The sequence below is a fragment of the Hylobates moloch genome, unplaced genomic scaffold (assembly GCF_009828535.3).
Source record: "Hylobates moloch isolate HMO894 unplaced genomic scaffold, HMol_V3 SCAFFOLD_8, whole genome shotgun sequence".
NCBI classification, from domain to species: domain Eukaryota; kingdom Metazoa; phylum Chordata; class Mammalia; order Primates; family Hylobatidae; genus Hylobates; species Hylobates moloch.
Window position 1 is genome coordinate 102,237,950 of NW_026652283.1, and position 27,393 is coordinate 102,265,342.

Sequence of the window (27,393 nt, forward strand, 5' to 3'; positions counted from 1 at the left end):
TATTCTGAAATAAATTAAGTGAAAATAATTCTCTCTCCTCAGTGACTATACTATGAAAATCTCATAAAAGAACATTTAAAATAGCTTCTCTAAGGATCAAAGTAGAACTCTAAGGATTTAGCTACATTCTTTGTCCTTTCCAAACTTAATTGGTCCATCGAAATAATGACTAGATGTTCCAGATTTTCTGGGACCACTCCAGTTTTCAATATTCTGTCCTATTTTCTCTGTAAATCCCTGCCTTCTAGGTGTATTAATTTGCGATTGGGAAAACATGAATCTCATATGGGAAAAAATATTTATGCATATAAACATATGTAACAAATTCCAGAAGAAGTTTATTACTGACTGATAAGTTCAGTGTTCTATATACCTGGCAGCAATGGTGGGAGGGTTAGTGGGGAGGTAGGAAAGAGATGCTTGACCCTTAAATTTGCATATGGTAACTTGGCAAGGATGGTTATGACATTTTATTACATGACATTTTATTGTGTTTTGTTAGATATTAATAACAGGGTTGTTTTTTGTTTGTTTAGCACATTAGCTTTAGAAAAAAAGCCCTTAAACCTGACAAATAAATAACAATTTGTAACATATTTTAGCTCATGCTTTCATAATCAAAGACAATTTTTACAGTATGTACAATTGCTCAGGTAACAGAAATTCAGCATTGTTTTTTGTTGTTGTTATTGTGGTTTGCCATGAATAAAGCCATGTTTGTTTCTTGAATGTTGTTGGACTGCTTTCATGCTACAATGGCAGCAGAATTCAGTTGTGACATACATAGTATGTCTTGCAAAGCCTAGAATATTTCCTACCCACCGTTTACAGAGAAAAGTTTGACTTTAGAACAATATGAGAGTGTTTATAGACAAAGCCGTTCATGGAATATATATGTTCTTTATTATTTTTAATTTTATAAAAAACTTATTTAAAATATTTTTTGATATATAATATTTGTACCTATTTATGGATACTTGTGATATTTTGATATATGCATAGAATGTGTAGTCATTAAATTACACATTGTATGAGTAATTCAGATATTGATCACCTCAAACATTTACCATTTATTTGCGTTGGAAACATTTCAGATCTCCCCTTCTAGCTATTTTTAAATATTCAATAAGTTATTGTTAAACATTTTCTTTATTCATTCATCTACTGATGGGTACTTAGTTTGATTTCATATCCTGGTTGTTGTGAGTAGTGCTGCAATAAACACGAGAGTGGGGATATCTTTTTGATATACTAACTTCTCTTCTTTTGGATATATACCAGTAGTGGGATTGCTGGATCATATAGAAGTTCTATTTTTAGTTTTTTGAAGAGAACCTTTATTTATTTATTGTTTTAAGTTTTTTTTTTTTTTTTGGTGACGGAGTCTCGCTCTGTCACCAGGCTGGAGTGCAGTGGCACGATCTTAGCTCACTGCAACCTCTGCTTCCTGGGTTCAAGTGATTCTCCTGCCTTAGCCTCCCGAGTAGCTGGGACTACAGGCATGCTCCACCACACCCAGCTAATTTTTGTACTTTTTAGTAGGGACGGCATTTCATGTTGGCCAGGATGGTCTCACTCTCTTGACCTCATGATTCATCTACCTCGGCCTCACAAAGTGCTGGGATTACAGGTGTGAGCCACCACACCCGGCCGAGAACCTTTATACTGTTTTCCATAATGGCTACACTAATTTACAGTCCCACCAACAGTGTATGAGTTCCCTTTTCTCTGCATCTTCACCAGCATTTGTTGTTCAGTATTGTTTTATTAAAACATAAAAAATAAAAGATTTGCAGAGGAAATAATATAAAATTATTTCTATTTTCTCGTCTCAGACATTTTAAAGAGAAGTTTTAGTGCTTCAGGAGGAGAAAGACAATCCCAAACAAGGTAGGTACAAATTGAGCTCCTAGAAATATTTTTTGGTTTTGCAGAGCTGAGTTATTGATGGCTGAATTGAAACCTGATAGCCAGAAGTTTCCATGTGCCTGCAGAAATAGAAGGAGTTAGAGCTTACTTGCCCAGAACCGTTTATAGTTCACCAAGTAGCATACTGAAACAGGTACTGATCTTGGACCTGCGTCTTAGTCTAGTTCTGCCTTTTTCTAGCTTTGTGACCTTGAGCAAATCAGTTAGCCTCTCTGAGCTCAAGGGTGGGCCAGCGGGTAGGGCAGCTGTGCTCCATGAGGTCATCTGGAGCCTTGGTCTTATACCTTGTTCTTCCATATCCCCAGGGTATAGATTTCATCTTTTTGACCAATATGACTTATGAGACCACATCCTACCTCCAAGCCAGCAAGAAGAAGAAAGGGGAATTAGAGGCACCCCTCTTCCTTTTAAGGATATGACCCAGATGTTATGCTCATCACTTCTGTTCACATACCATTGGCCAGAACTTCCTCATATGACCATAGCTAGTTGCAAGGGAGGATGGAATATGTTTGAGAGATTGTCTTTTAAAAGCAAAGCAAAATTGTTATTTTGGGACAGCTAGCTGTGTCAGTGACAGTTGTTTCTTAGAGTAGGGACTGAAACAAAACTATTAGATTGAGCCTTCTGCAAGTTCTCCTGACCTTCATGAGAGCCCCTTCACTGGCACTGGGTGAGATTAGAGGGAGCAGAAACTTGATTGCAATGTTCCAGAGGCAGAGATAGGAGGCATTCAAGAAGTTGAGAAATGAGCTGGGAGAATGAGCTGGTGGGGAATGTTTGATGGAAAAGGACCTCCTAGAATCAGGATGAACTCAGGGCATTTGGGACAGCAGAAGGAGAAGAGACCAATGGAGAGGAGAGATTAGAGAGGAAAAGAGATAACTGACAGTATACAGTTGCATCATAGACCAGAGCCAGAGGAGTGGGCCTGGAAAAGATGAGTGGCAACTCCTTCTTTGTGTCTGGAGAAAGGGAGGTGAAGATAAAATTAAGCTAGAGAAATAGAGAAAGGCAGATTAAGGAAGAATATACTTTATGGTTTCTATATATTTATATTATTATTATTATTATTATTATTATTATTATTATTATTATTATTGAGATAGAATCTCGCTCTGTCGCCCAGGCTGGAGTACAGTGGCATGATCTCAGCTCACTGCAACCTCTGCCTTCCAGGTTCAAGTGATTCTCCTGCCTCTGCCTCCTGAGTAGCTGGGATTACAGGCGCCTGCCACCATACCTGGCTAATTTTTGTATTTTTAGGAGAGATGGGGTTTCACCATGTTGGCCAGGCTGGTATCGAACTGCTGACCTCGGTGATCCACCCACCTTAGCCTCTCAAGGTGCTGGGATTACAGGCCTTCGCCACTGTGCCCTGCCGGTTTCTATGTATTAGTTGATATTCTAGGCCAATATTCTAGACAGCTGAGAGGAATGTCTAGATTTGAGAAGTATATTCAGCTAGGAGCAGCCAATGTTGAGGTGAGAACTGAGCAGAGAATGGTGGAAGAACTGCCAGATTTCTCTGAGGCTGGGGCACCTGTTGAGGTTGGGCCGCATATAAGTGGTGACGCCAGGCAGGAGTCTTCAGAGCTGTGGGATGACTCCCACTCAGGAGGTGGCAGCATCTGTGTGACAAAAGGCTAAGGCTGCGATGTGTTATAGCAGGCAGGGCTTTTTGGATACAAGCAAAGGAGCCTGACTCTAGCTAACTTATGTGACAGGGGGTTCTTTAGAAGGCATTGTGGGGCTTGTGTAATTTAGGCTCTGGAGGATCAAGCTTAGGAAGGCATAGGAGCCAGTTCAGTCCCTGAAGTCTATAAAGGAGACATTTTGGGGAGGCTTATAAAGGCTCAAGAACTCTGGGATAAATGAACTCCCAGCTTGTTTATTCCATTCTTATGTCACCTTTCTTAGGATTCAAAATCTTCAGAGAGAGACAGCCAGATTGGCCTGGCTGGGATCAGGTTCCTGTTTACTGCCTTGAGGAGAGCTGAGATCCTTGACTAGTCCATCAGGGGTGCTTGCTGAAGGGAGCAGGTGTTAGTGCTGGGCAGCCTCAATGGAACCACTTGGATCTACCTCTGGGTTTGAGGGTGCTGGGAATCACATAACATAAATGAAGTTCAGAAGATCCTGCTCAGAAAATTCCTGGGGGATTCAGTTAGGTGACAAAGGAAGGTTCCTATAGACAAATCCTTTTCTTGTTTAGTCAAAGATGCATCACTGATACATTTATCTTCAAATGAAGATCAGGAGGAGTTAGGGTGGAGCCTTTTAATTTCCTAACTTTTTTTCCATGTTTCTGGGAATGAAAACCCAAGGAAAACTTATCAACAGGGTGTGTGATCTATCAGAAAGGTATTCGAGAAAACCCTGTAAGACCTCATGACGTTCTTTAGTGGGCCAAAGTGCAGAGGAGTCATGGTCAGAAGTAATGGGGAGGGCAGGGGAAAGAAAAGTACTCCAAAATGCCAAAGAGAACCACAATGGGTGTTTGTGGGGACTGGAGATCTGAGTTAGAAGATCTTCCAAAGGATCTTTAGGGCTTGCTAGTACCCAACATTCGCCACTTACTGACTTTCTATTGCTAACAAAGCAAGTATTTTAGTTCAAAAGTAAATTATGATATATGATGTACTCCCAATTAAATGAGTTTTATATTAAAATGAAAATTTCCAATCAGATGAATGTAGGTATCTTGGCTCTGTCAAAAATAATTCTATTATTTTTTTGAAAGGATCCATGGAAAATTGTCTTATTTGCACAAATCTGGTTGATGTCCACTCCTTCAAAAACAAACAAAAACCCCATATGGTCTATATCTTTTAGAGCTTGAGATGGTTTTTAAAAAGTTAGTCATTAATTAAATACTTTATAACAAATTGGTAAGCTAGAATCAGCAGAAAGGCAAAGTTTAATCTGAAGACCATTGAAACAGGGTTATAGAACAAGGTTTAACTTGGGGTTATGACCAAGTCAACAGAGAGATATGGAAAGTGGCCCATACATTGAAGTTGATGTTTTGGAAAATATGTTCCAAGGTGAACAGGACCTGACCTAAAGCAACATTTGCAAAATTGTGCCGTGAAATGTGGTAATACAGCGCGACATGCCACCAGGGAACACAGGTTTGTTTAAGACAAACTCTCTTCCTTCAGGGAGCTCACAGCGAAATTGAAAGACAAGGGCCGACTTCAGAAGAAAAATGATAAAAGACAGCTTTTGATTTATGCCAAATAAGAGGAGAGAAAATTAATAACTTTTGACTGCCTCCCAGGTAATCCCTGGGGCTTCTCTGAATTAAAAGGAGACAATACCAAAATGTATTTATAATTCTTTAAAGAACGCTAAATAGAGCTAAAGTTATTTGCAATCTAATTTGTTTAGGATTTTCCTGGGTTTCTTTGTTTATTAATGTGAAATGTGAACCCATCCTGCAAAATATTTAGAAGCTAAATAAGTTTGAATATAAAAGAAGATAGCAAAGCTACATAATAGAAAAAAAATAAATTGAAAATCAAGCCTGTAGAGGGTTTTCTTTCTTTCTTTTTTTTTTCCTATTCTGTGCCATGTATAAAATGGTATAACAATTTCAAGGAGACCCTAGGCAGCTCTCTCACTTGGGGACCCTTACTGACTCTTTAAAAAGGCCCAATGAGAGAAGTCACAGGGAAGTACATACCTGTTCTGACCACAGCCTCCAAAATATAGAAGTCAGACGTGGCCCTGGCTAAATATTAATAGTACCAAGAGAAAGCTTAAGCATGAACTCATAACTTTGGTCAGATATCAGGTATCAGGAGCCAGATTTAAACCAATTGCCTGCGGAAGAACTAATATAACTCCCTAATAACTTAGGATATGCTTTTGGGCAAATGAGCCAGACAAATGGATAAAACATGAGCAAATGGAACTAGGAGGGATAGCCCCTGCCTGCTCAGAGAAGTTTTGAAGTCTCAAGGCTGGAGAATGATATTAGAACTGAAAGGCACCTGGGAATCCAAGCCATCATCAGTTGATAAAACTTTTTTTTAAGGAATATAGTTAATGGCAAGATCAAGAGAGGAATAAGCCCCAATTTATTTGAAATTTCCAACTTTAATCATTTTCAAACTTGATATGAAATCTTTTATATCTATTACTATTTGCTAGGAAGGCATTAAGAATGGGCTTGACTTTTACCAGTTTTTATGCAGGTTTCATAGGCTGACCTAGTATATACACATTGAAGGATTCTAATCCAGCAAATCATAGCATGTTATTTCAACTTATAAATAAAATACTCTGTATAGTGGAACTTGGTAATGCTCGCTGGGGCTTCAGCCTCTTTATCACATATTCTCAGATCCTAGTAAAATTTAGTCATTGTTTTACGACCATCTTAAGAACCTTCATTCATTCGTTTAATTGATGGATATTTATTTCTGTGTGCCAGGCCTGCGCCAAACTATGCTTAATTCATCTTTGCATTCTCCAGGGCACAGTGTATTGCACATAGGTACCAACCTACAGATACTTGTTAATTAATACATGAATGACTGTTATCTCAGTGTAAATTCTTTATCTCATTACCAAGGACTGAAATCCTGCCTACTGACAGCCTTTGCCATAGCCACAGCTTAAGGCACATTTTTTTTTTTTTAAAGGATCCTGTTGCTCCTGCAACAAGATTTCTCCACGTCTGCTTGCCTCCTGTCACCAAGGCAACAGGGTATAGTTGGCAGGCTGGTTTGAGACACTGGATGTTTGTGGTATCAGAGATGCCTGTGGTTCACAACTTTTTTGATTCATCAGTGTATGCATAATTGTATTTGACAGTGTGCTCTCCTAAGTCTAAATCTATCTTTTTTTTTTTTTTTTTTTAGACAGAGTTTTGCTCTTTCGCCCAGGCTGGAGTGCAGTGGCGCCATCTCAGCTCACTGCAACCTCCACCCGCTGGGTTCCAGCAGTTATCCTGCCCCAGCCTCCCTAGTAGCTGGGATTATAGGCTCCTGCCACCACACCCAGCTAATTTTTGTGTTTTTAGTAGAGATGGGGTTTCGCCATGTTGACCAGGCTGGTCTCGAACTCCTGACTTCCAGGTGATACACCCGCCTGGGCCTCCCAAAGTGGTAGGATTACAGGCATGAGCCACCGCGCCAGGCCTCTAAGTCTTTATATGTAAAGATGATTGTGGATGTTTGTGACCATTCAGCATCATATTTGTGACTGGAAAGACCTTGTGTATTTTCAGGACCTGTGGATCTTGCCTCTTAAAAGCAGAAGTCTTGCTTATTTTTACTTGTAGCTCTTCTCCCTCCATCTTTTTCATAATCTGTATCTGGTTTTACTTTGGTTGAATAAATACTGCATGATTACTCCTTGCTAGAATCAACCTGGCCCATCTGCTAATGTCACACTCCAGCAGTCTTAAAACAAACAAACAAACAAAAAAACACATAGTAAGACCACTTTGTTTCTTTTCTGTCATAGTTGTATACTTTCCTGGTTTATTGCTCATTTGTTTCTAGCTGTTATTGGAGTAGGAGGGGATAGCCACAGGAGCATTATACTACTTTGTCGTCATGATACCAACTCTATTAACATTATAGATAAATAGGAGAACTCAAAGCTACATAATGTTGCTTATTCACACAGGACATATTTATGAATGTTACTGCCTGAAAGAGACCTTCAGCTATAAAATGCTCATTAGCTCACATGGTGTGGTTGCAGTAGTTTCCGAAGGCATTACCTTACTATTGTAAGCCAAACCTCTCATTTCATAAGGTTTAATTATTTTTATCAATATCAAATAACATTGATACTTCTCACAATTGAATTAAATGATGGAATACCCTTATAATGCATTTGAAAATGTTTTCTTTGTTCACATACATATTTCAAGGAATTCTTACGAGAGATGAAATTCTAGGGCTTCATCTTCTTCTTGGCCAGGACTCTGCTGGCAAAATTATTATCCAAATAATTCACCTTGCTCTTGACTTAATTCAGTGAAAAGTCTATTTAAAAAATTGCAACGCTAATTCCTGGATTATTCAGTTTATCTGTTAGTGTTTTGGGGTGGAAGTTGTAGGCTAACACTCATTTGCAGCACTTCAGTTTCTCTTTTGCCTTATTAATTCCAGATGAGGTCACACTAGGTCTGAAGAGAGCTGGAAGGGATGGCCTTATAGAATTCTTTCAGCCTTCTATTTTTCTGAAATTCTTCCATCAGCCTGAAGTGCTGTTGGTCAATGCCCATTTCAAAATTTTCAGAGAACACAAACTGTAATATGTTAAGCCTCTTCACCAGAAACTATTTCTGGAATGTTCTCTGTATGAAACCACTTTGGTATATTTTCAGCTTGTGATACGATGGGAACACCACCCTCTGTAGCCATAATGCTCTATTAGGCGTAAACATTCAATGTGGTTCAATCTAGAGGCAGACTTCCCCCAGGCTCTGCATAATTTCAATCGTTTGTCCATCTGTGAACCCAACAATTGCATAGTTAAAAGCTGTCACTTCTGGTAACAATGAGTCTGTTCTATTTAGAAATTTCAGATGACTATATTTTCTTGTGGTTAGTGATATAATTTCCAGAGAAATTGACATTTTATTTTCTGCTATCTCTGTGCAATCTTGTAAATTCCAAGATTGTGGAAACTATTTATTTTCGCCATACCATCTCCAGTGTCTAGCATGGTGGCTACACATCGTGGGCACTTAATAAATATTTCTTGAATCAATGAATGAATGTGTAATGGTTCTTTTTAAAGATTCCCTAAAGTTTATTAAAGAGGAATTTAAAATTATATAGAGGAATAGCAAAAGCGGCAGCAACTCAGCATTGTCAGGGTGTTCTATGTCACATATCCCACTAGCACACATTATGCGTAACATTTGTTAATATGTAAAAATGTTTGAAATGTTAGATTCTTCAGGACATCTGGAATAGTCATCTTGCAAACTCATCATGTGAGTGATTATCAGCTTTTCAAGAACATGTATAACCTGATGGATACAAGTTTGCCACAAGTTGCATTTTTATTCACTTTTTAAGAGAGTGGGATTCAGGAGGTATTGCAGGTTTAGCAGCTACATGGCATGGATGTAATAAGTGTATGAAGACAATGACCAACACTCAAGGAAGGGCCTGGACCACATTGTTAAGTATGGAGGCCACTGGGCACATGTGACTCTTGAGCAGCTTAAATATGGCCAGTGCAACTGAGGGACTGAATTTTTAATTTCATTTAATATTCATTTAGATATAAAATAATAAGATATCTCAATTTTTATATGTTGAAATAATATTTTGGATATTTTTGATTAAATAAAATAGATTTATTTCACTTTATTCTTTTTACTTTTTGAAACTGTGGCTACAAGAAAACTTAAAATTATGTTTGATGCTTACAATCGGTTTCTATTAGACAGTACTAGTCTCATCTAGAAGGGTAAGGGGCAAAGTTATTCGGAAAGCATTTGCTGGGGTATGGCATTTGTGCAGTCATACGAGGAGCTGGAACACATGCTCTGTTCCTCAGCTCAGCCCTGGGGCTGTCTTGCCTACACATGGGCACTGCTGTCATCATGCCTCTTTTCAAACTTTCTGAGGGCAGGATCAGCTTCATTTCTTTTTTTAAACATGCTCCTTATCTCAGGGTTAGGGAAAGTATATAAACTGTTAAAGGCTGGCAGGTTCCATTTACTTTTCAAGGCTCTGGAAACGAGCTCAGAATGGAACAGAATGTATTATGAGATCAAGAGAGTGTTAGCCTGGTGAGGATCAAGAGGGAATGGAAAGGAACAGGGAAGAAACTCAGGTGGATGCAAAGATTTTGGCATTATTCTAGTGCTTAAGTTGGGTGGTAGGTAAATGAGTCCCAATTTTGCCACGCTTAATAACTTAGGTAGGCGTTGCATGCATGTATCAAAAATTCTGTGATTGAAAGGAAAAGGTTGGGACAAGAGAATTATCAGCCATGTTTACTTGTATTTGAATTCCTATATTTATTCCTACTTAACAAATAACCTATCATGTGCCTTATACCTAGTAGATGTATGATATATTTTTGTTGGATTGCATTAAGTTTAAGAATGATTCTTACAACTTGTCAGGGCACAGATGTTTCCTATTTCATTCCAGAAAACTATTAAAAACTTGGTTCTAGGCTGGGTGTGGGGGTCACACCTATAATCCTAGCACTTTGGGAGGCTGAGGCAGGTGGATCATGAGGTCAGGAGATCGAGACCATCCTGGCTATCATGGTGAAACCCCGTCTCTACTAAAAATACAGAAAAATTAGCCGGGCGTGGTGGCAGGCACCTATAGTCCCAGCTACTCGGGAGGCTGAGGCAGGAGAATGGCGTGAACCTGGGAGATGGAGGTTTCAGTGAGCTGAGATCGCGTCACTGCACTCCAGCCTGGGTGACAGAGCTAGACTCGTCTCAAAAAAAAAAAAAAAAAAAATTGGTTCTCGGGTACAGTGGAAAAAACAAGGCTGAAGGTAATTTACAGATATCCCTGGTGGGGTCCAAGGCCACCTCCACAGAGGAGAAGACACTGAGACCAACTCGTAAAATGATCAAATAACCTAGAATTTTGGAGCAAGGCATACAAGGGATGTTAACACTGGCAACCTTAGGAAAGATAATTATTTTCAATGCAAAAAACATTTTATAGGAAGAGGTATAAGGTTTTTTTTGTTTTTTTAATAGAGCAGGAACAAATCATAGAAAATACTGAATATAACATTTTAAATCTTATATCCTTGTGCAAAATCGTATTCTGAGTTTAAGTGTAACAAGAAAATTATTCAGGATCCTAAAATTTAGGCTCTTAGTCATACTTAGAGCCTAAAAAACAACTGTGGTGAGACAATTCTGCCATTTGTCAGTAGAATGTCATTTGTACTGTGTGTTGCAATATATTTATTTCCCTCTTAATTAAACTCTTGAGAGCATCTTGAGGGAAAATAATCTTTATTAATCTTTATAATGTAGACCATAGCAAAATGTAGGCTCTTAGTTTGTCAAATCCGAGTTGAACAAGTCATTCTAATGGCCTGTAATTCTATTTTCAGGGACTTCACTGGAGGAACAGGATCAAGACCAAGACCAGGTAACTTAGTGTTGGTAGCAATAAAATCAAACACAACTCTCTAAAATTCAATGTAATTTATGTTACAGTTTCATATCTTTCCCCCTTTTATTTCTTCAGCTTTGCTGCCTCTTGACCTGCTTCTGAAAGTGCCACCCCTCATGCTCAGGGCCCACATTAAGGAACTAGAGGCCGAGTTAGTGACAGGGTGGCAGTCCCATAGCCTTCCTGCTGTGATTCTTCGAAATCTCAAAGATCATGGTAGTACTTACTAGATCACATTGATATTAAGCACACAATGGGCAAATGCAGAATTATAGTTGGGCCTGAGATGTCTGAACGATGCTGGAGTGGTAATTTTAATACAAAGAGCAGGAGAATTCTGCCTTGTTTGTTCACCATTATTAGTTTGGCAATTTGATGGTAACAAAATGCCTTCTGTGTTCACTGTTGGTTGAAATATTATGGGCTGTTTTTTCCAAAATTTGCATTTCTGCCATGGTGGGAATGTTAGCCAGTTGACCTATTGATGCTTCAAGTACCTACCTACAAACAAAAAATGTAACCATATTTTACATAAGTATTGCTGTAAACTCTACACCTACATGATACATGTAGAATGAAGAAAGTAAGTCATATTTTTTTATCTCCTCTACCCTTACACGAATAATTATTTTTTACTTATTTATGTTTCTTTTTTTCTTTCTTTTTTTTTTTTTGAGACAGAATCTCACTCTGTCACCCAGGCGGGAGTGCAGTGGCATGATCTCGGCTCACTGCAACCTCCACCTCCCAGGTTCAAGTGATTCTCCTGCCTCAGCCTCCTGAGTAGCTGGGATTACAGGTGCCTGCCACCACGCCTGGCTAATTTTTGTATTTCTAGTATAGATGGGGTTTCACCATGCTGGCCAGGCTGGCCTTAAACTCTTGACCTCAGGTGATCCGCCCACGATTAAAATGACATATCACAATGTTTCCCTAATAATTGAAAAATTATAGATCCTTAAACATAAAAGTTTATAATAAAGGTTTGAGAAGAATGTGTTAATTAATGTTTCTATTTTTTGTTAAAGAAGACCAAAGTCCATCAGTAACATTAAAATTATTAGTTAACCTAGGCAATTCAGAAAAGAGTTTGATGATTATGCGTTTATCGTATGTGTGAGTGTACGCCTCTTGAGCATAGAGTTCTACTTTACTATTGGTTAATTTGGGATTATTGTTTAATGCTATTTTCACTTCAGCTTCCTTGATTCACATTCTTTTGTAGAGCTAATGTGTATAGTGAATATAGGCAAACTGACTGTAATATTAGCCCATGTCTCCACATTTATTAAATTTGCTTTGGATGAGTTATTGACAGTTTGAGGCCATTACAATGTCAGCATAGATGCCAAAAATAATGGTTTTATTAAGATGCCTGAAACTATCATGTTGACCATGCTCTGCTCCTGTTATTTGGCAAAGGTAAGTTCAAAATATAATTATGAAATTAAGATGATTGTTATTAATTGATGTTATAACAGCAAGAATGGAACACACATATGTATGTAAGCAATTGGCAGTTCTGTTGTAATCCATATTAGAAATTCTTTTTCCTAGTCAGTATGTTGACTTAGTTCAGTCAGTATGTTGACTTAGTTCAGTGCAAGACTTGATTTTATGTCAGTGACACTGATCAGATCTCTGGACCTTTAAACAAACTATTTACATTATGGCACAGTTTACATACATTTCTTTCTTATCCCTAAAGTTTGCTATATCATCTAATTCTTTAAAATCTGCTGATTCATATATTGTTAAAACTTGTATCAGAATACATAAAAGCATTTTTTTTTTTTGAGACAGAGTCTCGCTGTGTTGCCCAGGCTTGAGTGCAGTGGTGTGATCTCAGCTCACTGAAGCCTCCTCCTCCTCCTGGGTTCAAGCAATTCTCCTGTCTCAGCCTCCCGAGTAGCTGGGATTACAGGCGTGCACTATCATGCCTGGCTAATTTTTGTATTTTTAGTAGAGACGGGATTTCGCCATGTTGGCCAGGCTGGTCTCTAACTCCTGACCCCAAGTGATCCGCCCACCTCGGCCTCCCAAAGTGCTGGGATTACAGATGTGAGCCACCACTCCTGGCCATTTTAAATGTTATCACTGAGTGCCAAATTTTACACATAAAAGGAGTGGTTAGGTTTTACTAATATTGTACAACACATTAATTCACAGGGAATATTTGGGTTACCACCTGAGAGTTATTCTACTTTCATGTCAGAAAATGAGACCTTTATTTTTCTCAACCTTAATATGAAAGTTTTTTCCATTAATTATAAAACTCATACCTTTTAAATGTTGCAGGTAAATTTGGATGATTAGTTGCTTTATCAAATTATAAACAGCTGGTGCCAGTGCCATTCATTTAGGTCACCCCATCTGCAAACGATGCTGTAATCCAGTCATTACCTTGGTATCTCTGTCTTAACTAAAGTATAAAGAGGTGATATTAATCTGGTAGTCCAACAATAAAGTAGTACGTTTGGACCAAGGTGTCATGAGACATTGTTGGTCCTGTCAGTAGTGAGTTATACCTTAAGTATTTGTTATGAAAATAGGTAAAGCACTTAAATTTGTGAATGATTTATTTTTTTAAAAAAATAAGCTGATTATATTAGTGTATTTTCATTTACTTAACATTTGGTTTCGCTTTCTTGGATAGAAAGGAACACGTTGGACTTATGCCTAACCAACATTTACAGCCCTGTATTGCCTAAATGTCCTGGAAAAAATAGCAGAAAGGGGAGAATTTTGCCAAAATCAGGGTATTCCCTCAGGAATATATCTAGTATGTGACCATTATTTTCCATGTATTATGGCAGAATACGGGGTTACAACCATTATTTTAGAGTGCCAAGTGCCTATATTGTAATATGATCTTGCCTGTATGGTACTCCCAAAAGCTGAACTTCTAGGTTCATGTCATGGTAATAACAGCAGTACCTCCAAACTCTTCTAGAACAAATAACGGTGAAACTATTTTACACTACTTGTATTAAAAATCCCCTTGTTCTTTTAATACTAACTAAATTGTATCAATAATTTATTTTCTACAAATTATTTCGATTAAATAATAGATTGCAATTCCCTGGCAACAGAAAAGAAAACTTAGGAATTCATATATTATACAAATGAAAATATTAACAATAATTAATATGAATAACTGAATGAAGAAATATTTTTAACATGTTAATTATTTTAGCTCTGTTTTCCCAACTTTAGTCACTAGTGAATTACCATGGTACGAATTTACCTATATCTGAGAACTATGTGTACTATAATTTTCCTAATATTTTTCTTTACATTGACTAACTCAATTTAAATTCATTTTTAGAGGAAAGTTATTATTATTTCTGTAAATGAGAACCAGTATAGTATCACTTGCCATAAGTAGGTAACCATTGTAAAAGTAAATACAAATCTAAGAAAGACAACATTAAATTCCAGGTAGATATTGTTGTCTGCTTATTTTGAGGTCTGTTGTCTTTGCTGTAAAGAAACATTACCTAATATTTGAGAAATGATGAAAACATACTTGCACGATACTGAAACTTAATCCTTGATATAAACAACAGAAAGAAAACTGTAAAAGGAATACCTTTCCTACTGGACTATTTCATACCTGATCTACCTACTAATGAAATTAGGCTGTGTAGGTGTCCCATGCCTTGGGAAACTCAGTTCTTTAAAAATAGATTGATTCTGTGGTCTATAAAGTCAAATCAGTTAATCAAACAACTGGATATTACCAAGTATTTGGAATTGGGGAAAAAGGTCTCAGGTCTGTCTTGTATAAAAAAGAAATAATCGTTTCCTTTCAAGGCAAGGGAAATGGTATATATTTGTGAAAATTAAACCACACAAAAATATAACACAGGAAACGTGTTCAAGTACATACTATAATGTTATGGATTCTATTAGTGTGGGTCAAATGTAAATTTTGGGGTGTGTAGGTCAAACCTAAATTTTCAAGTGCAAATATAATGTCAACTAAAAATATGGCCTAATTTGACCAGATTAACACTGACATTTTCCCCTCCCTTGCTCAGGTTTTTATTTAGACAGCATCTGACACTCAGGCACTGAACTGATGTATGGGTTCTTATGCACTGCATTTTGAATAGAAATTGTCACTTTATGATTTCTGGGTCCTTAATTATGTTTTCTTATTGGATGACTGTGAATCTATTTTTATGCTTCCATCTTGTTAGTAAAGGCAGATCTAAATCAAATTGTCAATTTTTTTCCTCAAATATTCTAGAAAGCATAGCTAACATTCTAGTTGTCCTTATACGAACAACTTTTAGTAGTTTACTTTCAAGTTAATTATTAACATAAAGTACTTAAAACTCATTTTCACAATTGCCAAAGTGATTTTAAGTACATACCATCTTTTATTATGTTGCATAGCATTTTTAATCATATAAAAATTTGCTCACAGGTTTTAGTCAAAACTTCTATGATACTAGTCGATACTATATAATTTGGCATATAATTACATACATTGTTGGGATTTGTGAAGTATTACTTATGTTTTCCAACCAGATTGTAAGCATCTTCATTGCAACTTTTATAGATATAGGTGTATCTCACAGATATTGCAGGTTCCGTCCCGGCCAACAGCAATAAAGCAAATATCAAAATTAAACATGTCACCTGAATTTTTTGGTTTTCCATTGCACATAAAGGTTATGTTTACACTATACTAAGTCTATTAAGTGCAAAATAACATTATGTCTAAAAATATATATACTGTAATTAAAAATGCCTTGTTGCTAAAAAGTGCTAAAGATCATCTGAGACTTTTAACAAGACATAATCATTTTGCTGGTGGAGGGTCTTGCCTCCGTGTAGATGGCTGCAGATTGATCAGGTTGGTGGTTGCTAAAGATTGGGGTGGTTGTAGCAATTTTGTAAAATAAGATAACAGTGAAGTTTGCCCAATCAATTCAGTCTTTCACAAAAGTTTCTCTGTAGCGTGCGATGCTGTTTGATAGCATCTTCCTCACAGTAGAACTTCTTACAAAAACTGGAGTCAGTCCCCTGAAACCTACTGCTGCTTTATGAACTAAATTTATAGACTATTCTAAATTATTTGTTGCCATTTCAACAATGTTCGTAGCATCTTTACCAGGAGTAGATTCCATCACAAGAAACCACTTTTGTTGCTCATCCCTAAGAAGCAACTGCTCATCCATTCAAGTTTTATCATGAGACTGCAGAAATTCAGTCACATCTTCAGTCTACTTCTAATTTTAGTTCTCTTGCTATTTCTACTACATTTGCAATTACTTCTTCTACTGAAGTTTTAAACCCTCACAGTCATCCATGAGAGTTGGAACCATCTTCTTCCAACCTCCTGTTACTGTTGATATTTTGACCATTAATCATAATTTTTTTTTACTTTTTAAATTTCTTTCCATAAGTTATTGGGGTACAATTCTTTAGTGGTGATTTGTGAGATTTTGGTGCACCCATTACCTGAGCAGTATACACTGCACCATATTTGTGGTCTTCTATTCCTCACCCCTTTCCCACTCTTCCCCCCGAAGTCCCCAGAGTCCATTGTATCATTCTCATGCCTTTGCATCCTTATAGCTTAGCTCCCACATATCAGTGAGAAGATACGATGTGGTTTTCCATTCCTGAGTTACTTCACTTAGAATAATAGTCTCCAGTCTCATCCAGGTCACTGCAAATGCTGTTAATTCATTCCCTTTTTTATGGCTGAATAGTATTTCATCATATATATATATATATCAGTTTCTTTATGCACTCCTTGATTGATGGGCATTTGGGTTGGTTCCACAATTTTGCAGTTGTGAATTGTGTGGCCACAAACATGCATGATTTATTTTCCTCTGAGTAGATACCCAGTAGTGGGATTGCTGGCTTAAAGAACTTTTAGTTCTTTAAGGAATCTCCACACTATTTTCTATAGTGATTGTACTAGTTTACATTCCCACCAGCAGTGAAGAAGTGTTCCCTGATCACTGCATGCATGCCAATATCTACCGTTTTCTGATTTTTTGATTATGGCCATTCTTGCAGGAGTAAGGTGGTATTGCATTTTGGTTTTGATTTGCATTTCCCTGCTCATTAGTGATGCTGAACATTTTTTCATGTTTGTTGGCCATTTGAGTATCTTCTTTTGAGAATTGTCTTTTCATGTCTTTGGCCCACTTTTTGATAGGATTGTTTGTTTTTTTCTGCCTGATTTTTTTGAGTTTGTTGTAGATTCTAGATACTAGTCCTTTGTCACATTTATAGATTGTGAAGATTTTCTCCCACTCTGTGGGTTGTCTGTTTACTCTGCTGACTGTTCCTTTTGCCATGCAAGAGCTCTATAGTTTAATTAGTCCCAGCTATTTATCTTTGTTTTTATTGCATTTGCTTTTAGTTTCTTGGTCATTAAATCCTTGCCTAAGCCAATCTCTAGAAGGATTTTTCTAGAATTCTAGAAGATCTAGGATCTTCTAGAATTTTTATAGTTCCAGGTCTTAGGTTTAAGTCCTTAATCCATCTTGAGCTGATTTTTGTATAGGGTGAGAGATGAGGGTCCAGTTTCTTTTCCTACTTGTGGCTAGCCAATTATCCCAGCACCATTTGTTGAAAAGGGTGTCCTTTCCCCACTTTATGTTTTTGTTTGCTTTGTCGAAAATTGGTTGGTAAGTATTTGGGTTTATTTCTGGGTTCTCTATTCTGTTCCATTGGTCTATGTGCCTATTTTTATACCAGTACCATGCTGTTTTGGTGACTATGGTGTTATAGTATAGTTCGAAATCAGGTAGTATGATGCCTCCAGATTTGTTCTTTTTGCTTAGTCTTGATTTGGCTATGCAGACTCCTTTTTGGTTCCATATGAATTTTAGAATTGTTTTTTACTAATTCTGTGAAGAATGATGGTGGTATTTTGATGGGGGTTGTGTTGAATTTGTAGACTGTTTTTGGAAGTGTGGTCATTTTCACAATATTGATTCTACTCATCCCTGAGCATGGGATGTGTTTCCATTTGTTTGTGTCATCTATGATTTCTTTCAGCAGTGTTTTGTAGTTTTCCTTGTAGAGGTCTTTCAACTTCTTGGTTAGGTATATTCCTAAGTATTTTATTTTATTTTATTTTTTTGAGATGGAGTCTCACTCTGTTGCCAGGCTGGAGTACAGTGGTGCAATTTTGGCTCACTGCAACCTCCGCCTCCTGGGTTCAAGTGATTCTCTTGCCTCAGCCTCCCTAATAGCTGGGACTACAAGTGCACGCTACCACACCCAGCTGATTTTTGTATTTTTAGTAGAGACAGGGTTTCACCATGTTGGCCAGGATGGTCTCGATCTCTTGACCTTGTGATCTGCCCACCTTGGCCTCCCAAACTGCTGGGATTACAGGTGTGAGCCACCACGCCCAGCCAGTATTTGTATTTTTTGCAGCTATTGTGAAAGGAATTGAGTTCTTGATTTGATTCTCCACTTGGTTGCTGTTGGTGTATAGAAGAGCTACTAATTTGTGTACATTAATCTTCTATCTAGAAAATTTGCTGAATTCTTTTATCAGTTCTAGGAGCTTTCTGGAGGAGTCTTTAGGGTTTTCAAGGTAAATGATCATATTATCAGCAAACAATGACAGTTTGACTTCCTCTTTACTGATTTGGATGCCCTTTATTTCCTTCTCTTGCCTGACTGCTCTGGCTAGGACTTCCAGTACTGTGTTGAAGAGTAGTGGTGAGAGTGGGCATCCTTGTCTTGTTCCAGTTCTCAGAGAGAATGCTTTCAACTTTTCCCCATTCAGTATTATGTTTTCTATGGGTTTGTCATAGATGGCTTTTATTACATTGAAGTATGTCCCTTGCATGCCAATTTTGCTGAGAGTTTTAATCATAAAGGGATGCTGGATTTTGTTGAATGCTTTTTCTGCATGTATTGTGATGATCATTTGATTTTAGTTTTTAATTCTGTTTATGTGGTATATCACATTTATTGACTTATGTATTTTAAACCATCCCTGTATCCCTGGTATGAAATCCACTTGATTACGGTGGATTGTCTTTTTGATATGTTGTTGGATTTTGTTAGCTAGTATTTTGTTAAGGATTTTACCATCTATGTTCATCAAGGATTTCAGTCTATAGTTTTCTTTTTTGGTTATGTCCTATCCTGGTTTTGGTATTAGGGTGATGCTGGCATCATGGAATGAATTAGGGAGGGTTCCCTCTTTCTCTATCTTACGGAATAGTGTCAAAAGGATTGGTACCAATTCTTTGAATGTCTGGTAGAATTCTACTGTGAATCCCTCTGGTCCTGGACCTTTTTTTGTTGGTAATTTTTTAGTTACCATTTCAGTCTCACTGCTTGTTATTGGTCTGTTCAGGGTATCTAATTCTTCCTGATTTAAGCTAGGAGGGTTGTATTTTTCTAGGAATTTATCCATCTCTTCTAGGTTTTCTAGTTTATATGCATAAAGGTGTTCATAGTAACCTGAATCATCTGTTGTATTTCAGTAGTATCAGTTGTAATATCTCCTGTTTTGTTTCTTAGTGAGGTTATTTGGATTTTCTCTCTTTTCTTGATTAATCTTGCTAATGGTCTATCAATTTTATTTATATTTTCAAAGAATTAGCTTTTTTTCATGTATCTTTTGTATATTTTTTGTTTCAATTTCATTTAGTTCTGCTTTGATCTTGGTTATTTCCTTTCTTTTGCTGGGTTTGAGTTTGGTTTGTTCTTGTTTCTGTAGTTCCTTAAGGTGTGACCTTAGAATGTCAGTTTGTGCTCTTTCAGTCTTTCCAATGTAGTGTTTAGGGCTATGAACATTCCTCTTAGCAACGCTTTTGCTGTATCCCAGAGCTTTTGATAGGTTGTGTCATTATTGTCATTCAGTTCAAAGAATTTTTAAATTTCCATCTTGATTTTGTTTTTGACCCATTTCTCATTCAGGAGCAGGTTATTTAATTTCCATATATTTGCATGGTTTTGAAGGTTCCTTTTGCAGTTGATTTCCACTTTTAGTCCACTGTGGTCTAGGAGAGTGCTTGATATAATTTCAGTTTTTAAAAATTTATTGAGGCTCATTTTATGGCCTATCATATGGTCTATCTTGGAGAAATTTCCCTGCACTGTTGAATAGAATGTATGTTTTGCGGTTGTTGGATGAAATGTTCTGTATACATCTGTTAAGTCCATTTGTTCTAAGGTATTTAGTTAAATCCATTGTTTCTCTGTTGACTTTCTGTCTTGATAACCTGTCTAATTGTGTCAGTGGAGTACTGAAGTCCCCGCTACTGTCTATCTCATTTCTTTTTTTCTTTTTTTTTTTTTTTTTTTTTTTTGAGATGGAGTCTTGCTCTGTCGCCCAGGCTGGAGTGCAGTGGCATGATCTCGGCTCACTGCAAGCTTCGCCTCCCAGGTTCATGCCATTCTCCTGCCTCAGCCTCCCGAGTAGCTGGGACTATAGGCACCCGCTACCATGCCCGGCTAATTTTTTGTATTTTTAGTAGAGATGGGGTTTCACCATGTTAGCCAGGATAGTCTCGATCTCCTGACCTTGTGATCTGCCCACCTCGGCCTCCCAAAGTGCTGGGATTACAGGCATGAGCCACTGCGCCTGGCCACTCTCATTTCTTAGGCCTATTAGTGTTTTATAAATTGGGAAGCTCCAGTTTTAGGTGCATATATATTTAGGATTGTGATATTTTCCTGTTGGACAAGGCCTTTTACCATTATATAATGTCCCTCTTTGTTTCTTTTAACTGCTGTTGCTTTAAAGTTTGTTTTGTCTGATATAAGAATAGCTACCTTGCTCACTTTTGGTGTCCATTTGCATGAAATGCCTTTTTCCACCCCTTTACTTTAAACTTTTGTGAGTCCTTATGTGTTAGGTGAATCTCCTGAAGACAGCAGATGGTTGGTGAGTTCTGATCCATTCTGTGATTCTGTATGTTTTAAGCAGAGCATTTAGGCCATTTACATTCAATGTTAGTATTGAAATGTGAGGTACTGTTGCATTCATTGTGCTATTTGTTTCCTGTGTACTTTTGTTTTTTTTGTTTGTTTGTTTTTTTGTTTTTGCTTTTTAAGTTGTATTTTTGTTTTTAGGTCCTGTGTGATTTATGCTTTAAGTAGGTGCTGTTTTGAGTGTTTCCAGGATTTGTTTCAAGATTTAGAGCTCCTTTTAGCAGTTCTTGTAGTGGTGGCTTGGTAGTGATGAATTCTCTTGGCATTTGTTTGTCTGAAAAAGATTGTATCTTTCCTTCATATATGATGCTTGGTTTTGTTGGATACAAAATTCTTGGCTGATAATTGTTGTGTTTGAGGAGGCTGAAGATAGGGCTCCAATCCCTTCTAGCTTGTAGGGTTTCTGCTGAGAAATCTGCTATTAATCTGATAGGTTTTCCTTTATAGGTTACCTGGTGCTTCTGCCTCACAGCTCTTAAGATTCTTTCCTTCGTCTTAACTTTGGATAACAGATGACGATGTGCCTAGGTGATGATCTTTTTGCAATGAATTTCCTAGGTGTTCTTTGTGCTTCTTGTATTTTCATGTCTAGGTCTCTAGCAAGGCTGGGAATTGTTCCTCGATTATTCCCCCAAATATGTTTTCCAAGCTTTTAGAATTCTCTTCTTCCTCAGGAATACCAATTATTCTTGGTATTGGGTTATTTAACATAATCCCAGACTTCTTGGAGGCTTTGTTCATATTTTCTTATCCTTTTTCTTTGTCTTTGTTGGATTGGGTTAATTCAAAGACCTTGTCTTCAAGCTCTACTTGTTCAATTCTATTGCTGAGACTTTCCAGAGCATTTTGCATTTCTATAAGTGTGTCCAATGTTACCTGAATTTTTTATTGTTTTTACTTTAAACTGTCTATTTCCCTGAATATTTCTCCCTTCACTTCTTGTATTGTGTTTTGGATTTCCTTAAACTGGGCTTCGCCTTTCTCTGGCTCCTCCCTGATTAGCTTAGTAATTAACCTCCTGAATTCTTTTTCAGGTAAATCAGGGATTTCTTCTTGGTTTGGCTCCATTGCTGGTGAACAAGTGTGATTTTTTGGGGGTGTTGCAGAGCCCTGTTTTGTCATATTACCAGGGTTGGTTTTCTGGTTCCTTCTTATTCAGGTAGGCTCTGTCAGAGGGAATGTCTAGGGCTGAAGACTGTTGTTCAGATTCTTTTGTCCCATGGGGTGTTCCCTTGATGTAGTACTCTCACCCTTTTCCTATGGATGTGGCCTCCTGTGAACTGAACCTCAGTGATTGTTGTGTCTCTTCTGGATCTAGGCACCCAGCAAGTCTACCCAGCTCCAGGATGGTACTGAGAGTTTTCTGCACAGAGTCCTGTGATGTGAACCGTCTATAGGTCTCTCAGCCGTGGATGCCAGTGCCTGTTCTGGTGGAGGTGGCGGGGTGGTGGTTGCAATGGACTCCATGAGGGTTCTTTAGTGGTTTAATGCTCTATTTTTGTGCTGGTTGGCCTCCTTCTGGAAGGTGGTGTTTTCCAAAGAGCATCAGCTATGGTAGCATGGAGAGGGACTAGCAGTGGGTGAGGTCCTAGAACTCCCAAGATTATATGTCCTTTGTCTTCCGCTACCAGGGTGGGTAGGAAAGGACCATCCGGTGGGGGCAGAGCTAGGCATGCCTGAGCTCAGCCTCTCCTTGGGCAGATCTTGCTGCAGCTGAGCATTTGGGGTGTCTCCTAGGTCCTGCAGGAGCAGTCTGCTTCCTTCAGAGGGTCTGTGAGTCCTCTCGGGATTCCTAGTTTGTTCTTGGAGTTGATCTGGAGCTAAAATGCATAAATGTTTTTAATGGCATCTAGAATAGTGAATCCTTTCTGGGAGGTTTTCAATAGACTTTGCCTAGATTCATCAGAGGAATCACTATCTATGGCAGCTATAGCCTTATGAAATGTATTTCTGAAATAAAGACTTGAAAGTCAGAATGACTCCTTGATCATTGGGCTGCAGAATGGATGTTGTGTTAGCATACATGAAAACAGTATTGATATCCTGTACCTCCTCATCACAGCTCTTAGGTGACCAAGTATTTTGTCAATGAATGTCAATATTTTGATAGGAATCTTTATTTCAGGGCAGTAGATCTCAAGAGTTGGCTTAAAATATTCAGTAAACAGAGTGCTGTCATCCAGGCTTTGTTGTTCTATTTATAGAGCATAGGCAGAATAGATTTAGTACAATTCTTAAGGGCCCTAGTATTTTTGGAATGGTGAATAAGCATTGGCTTCAACCTAAGATTACCTGTTGTGTTAGCTCCTAACAAGAGAGTCAGCCTGTACTTTGAAGCCAGGCTTTGATTTCTCCTCCCTAGCTATGAAAGTCCTAGATGGCCTCTACTTGCAATAAAAGGCTGTTTTGTCTACCTTGAAAATCTATTGTGTAGTGTAGCCATCTTCATCAGTTATCTTGGCTGGATCATAAGAAGATCTTATCTTGCTGCAACTTCTATATCAGCATTTACAGCTTCACCTTGTACTTTTATGTTATGGAAATGGCTTCTCTCCTTAAACTGCATGAACCAACATCTACTACTTCCAGCTTTCCTTCTGCAGCTCTCTCACCTCTCTCAGATTTCATAGAGTTGAAGAGAGTTGGGGCCTTCCTCTGGATTCGGCTTTGGCTTAAGGGAATGTTGTAGCGGGTTTGGTCTTTTATCTTCTAAATCTTTCTCTATATAAGCAATAAGGCTGTCATTGTTATTATTCATGTGTTTACTGTTGTAGCACTTCTAATTTTCTACAAAAATCTTTTCTCTGCATTCACAGCTTGGCTAACTATTTGATGCAAGAGGCCTAGCTTTCTGGTATCTTGGCTTTTGACATGCCTTCCTCACTAAGCTTTATCATTTCTGCCTTTTGATTGAAAGTAAGAGACATGTGACTCTTTTTTCCACTTGAACAATTAGAGGCCATTGTAGGATTATTAACTGGCTTAATCTCAGTATTGTTGTGTCTCAGGGAATAGGAAGGCCTACAAAGAAGGGAAAGATGGGGGAATGGCTGGTTGGTGGAACAGTCAGAGTACACACAACATCCATCCATTAAGTTTACTATCTTATATGAGTGCAGTTTGTGGTGCCCCAAAACAATTACAATAGTGACATGCAGGATCAGTCATTACAGATCATCACAACAGATCTAATAATGAAAATTTTGAAATATTGCAAGAATTACCAAAATGTGACACAGAGGCATGAAGTAAATGCATGCTACTGGAAAAATGGTGCCAGTAGCCCTGCTCAATGCAGAATTGACACAAAACTTAAATTTGTAAAAAAAAAAAAAAAAAAGCAACATCTTTGAAGTGCAATATAATAAGGTGCAATGAAATGAGGTATGCCTGTAAATATCTTGGAGTGTTTCCTCTGAGATCAAGCCCTTGAAAACTATTTATTGAGTAACTGATTTAGACCCATCACTGTATAAACTCTTGTTTATCTTTGCTATTATATTGAGAGCAACTGCATGAGTAATCCGAAGCAGTAAGGGAATCACTGATTTTTTTGTATTAGACTTTTAAAATATTTTATTTTATTTAAACTTATTTTATTATATTAAAATACATACATATATTTTTTTAGATTTCAGATTGAGATAAGAAATTTCCTTTACCAATGATTATTTGCTTCCTCATTCTTCATACCAAGGGAGGTGCCAAACGACTGTGTACAAGGTGCCAGGAGGATGCTGCTTGGAGATGTAGATTTTTTTCATGGTCATTTTAGGGTAATGTGTTTTCAAAGGGATAGTCATCTCACAAGAGTTACTGGTGGTTCCAATTCAAGCCTAAATCCAAATTGCATATCACCTGTTAAATGGCAGCTCATACTCATGCCATTTGGGTTTCTGCCTGGGAGGAAAGGCTAAAGGAAGTAGGGGTTGAAAGGTATCCCACTGTCTGGTAGGAGTAAAGGGAGGTAGGTCAGCATGACTTGGGTGATGATTGTAGCATGGTGTACAAAATAATTGAATCAATAGAGAAAAGCATCACCCTCAAATTCCAAATTGCCATTATTAGTAATTCATAGTGGATTTTAAAAATATGTTAAAAGTATTTACAAATATGCTTTGAATTAGTTTGTTGAATTACCAATTTGAGAATTGAGGACAGTGACAGAAGAGCCAATTATAATAAGAAGAAACCTGGATATCAAAGACCTTAGGTTCATGTGGAGTCTTTTGCACATGAGCCATACCATTTTGGACATACATATGGACATCTAACCAAATTATTACTGTGTAGAAATGTAAGCACCAGTAGCTAAGAATCTATCCATGTGTTGGCTCCTGTCTAGGGAGTAGTTTTTTTTAAGGATCTCAGAGTACATTTAAACCATAAGGGAGTATTAATCATTGAATCAGTCATTAAGCTTCTATTAATTCCCTTTCTTCAAGAAAAGTGATGATACAACTAAGGCTGTGTCCAAACCATTCTATAATGTTTGTTACAGCAGTTCCCTCTCCTGAAAGCAAGAGGCCTCTTTCTTCTCTCTGGGCTACCTGCCTGCCCTCCACTATAGCTGGAACCTTGTTCATTCTTAATTGACTCTGCTCAGTATGGATTCAATAATTTATTTGGGATGTTTCATATAGTGTGTCAATTAAAAATTTTTCTGTTTATATAACTACTTATTATTTTTTATAGTGGGGTGCAAAAGCACAATTCTTAAAGTTATTCTTTAGCAAGTGTCTGAGTTTTATTGAACGCATTAATGATAGAACCAGGTGGAAGACAAAAATGCTGATTCCAGAGCATTTGAAGAACAGAGATTTATGTAGTTAGGCAAGAAAGAAAAGCTGACATAAGATTGCTAAATTAAGTGTGAGTGGTAGAACTTCTATAGGGCAATAAAACGATACCATTTTTGTAATCAAGTTCTTGACTGGGTGTAAAATCATACCAGTATATTAATTTCTTCAGGTTAACCTCTAACACTACAGGCCTGTGAGCTGTCTGCTCCTTTATTGGTGTAGATTGTTAGTTAAATATACTGTGACATTACCCATTACAGGAATATAAGACACATTACTTAAAAGAGGCTCAGCCAGAATTCAAGAGTTAAGGACTTCAAAGCAGCCTTGCACCTGGCCTTTAAACAGCTTGTTCCTGAAGTTTCAAATGAAAGGAAGTTTGTTGCCTGATCACCCAGAGGTGAAAGGAGCTGATGCTTTGACTCAGTTCCTGCCATTGTGTGAGAAACTCCACCGGAGGCGAGGGTAGCAGGGGCATCTAGGCCTAGACTGCCAAGCTCCTTCCAAACAATTTTTGTCTGATTATAGAATGGTCTACTGGTCTGTGTAGGGAAGTTTCATTGTCCATGCACCATCTCCTCTGTCACTTCCCTCTCTCTTCTGATGGAACATCATATTCTCAGTGTCTCAGTCCCAAGCTTCAGCAGTCCTTGGCTCCTGCTCCCCACGTGGAAACAGCTACAGTGCACTGTAGATTGATTTACCCCGCAACGTGTATGAGCTCAGCCCCCTTGGTTCTAGTCCCATTTTTACCATGCTGCCATTTCAGATGAAGAAACTAAGGCCCAAAGAAGTTGTGACTTTCTGAAAACCATATTGCTAGTACCTAGCAGAGAGACAATGCAAGCCAGGCCTTTGACTTCAACTGTATGAGCCTCTTCCCGTGAGATCACCTTTCCTGAAATACAGTCAGCCTTATTGTTCCTCACCATTGTGTATGGCCCCTGGCTACCTCTTCAGCTGTATACATACTGTACTTTTTTTATTGTACTGCACACCAGCCAAACTGAACACTTTGCTGTTCTTCAGTTGCAGCCCTCACTTAGCTGACTTCGCCCTTTGCTGGAATTATTCCTTCTCCTAAGAACCCACACTCACATACAACTTCCCTCACACCCAATACATTTCCTGTGCTATTGAAGACCTTCTAATTCTTCCTGGTCTTCTCAAATGTAACATTTGAATCTGCTCTTTATCCTACATCCATGGTTGTCTGGGTGAACCTTCTATGAAATCCTTATGAGTTCAAGATTCTTCATCTAACCAGGGACACAGGGATTGATTGCTGAACACTTACAGATTTGAACTACAATTACGTTACTTTATTTCATTGTTATGATAGTAAAGAGGTGAGAGTAAATTTGTATTGTAGTTTGACAAGACTGTTGGTCCAATATAGAGAAGCTCGTGTGTGTTTTGGCCCCCCATTCATGAAAACAATATATTTTTTGCTTCTTCACAGATTTCCTTCCTTAATCTTTTTTTCTCCAGTTGTCCAAAAGTTCCTGATCCTTAGCTGAGAGAAATCAGAAAAATAATACATTGATACCATGTTTTGATCAACTGGGAGAATACAGTGTAAC

At 37.8% G+C, this 27,393-nt stretch overlaps 1 protein-coding gene across 6 annotated transcripts in view; it reads left to right on the forward strand.

Annotated features, from left to right (window-relative positions):
- Window positions 1-27,393, forward strand: part of NEK10 (NIMA related kinase 10) — a 248,764-nt gene that overhangs the window by 184,786 nt on the left and 36,585 nt on the right. For 3 of the 6 annotated variants that reach the window (XM_058442270.1, XM_032162265.2, XM_058442269.1), the window contains exons 29-31: window positions 1,836-1,890; window positions 11,008-11,045; window positions 11,145-11,285. In XM_058442270.1, coding sequence (XP_058298253.1) covers window positions 1,836-1,890; window positions 11,008-11,045; window positions 11,145-11,285 — 234 coding nt within the window. The remainder of the gene's footprint in view (window positions 1-1,835; window positions 1,891-11,007; window positions 11,046-11,144; window positions 11,286-27,393) is intronic. The other 3 variants (XM_058442271.1, XM_058442272.1, XM_058442273.1) reach the window with 1 other exon arrangement.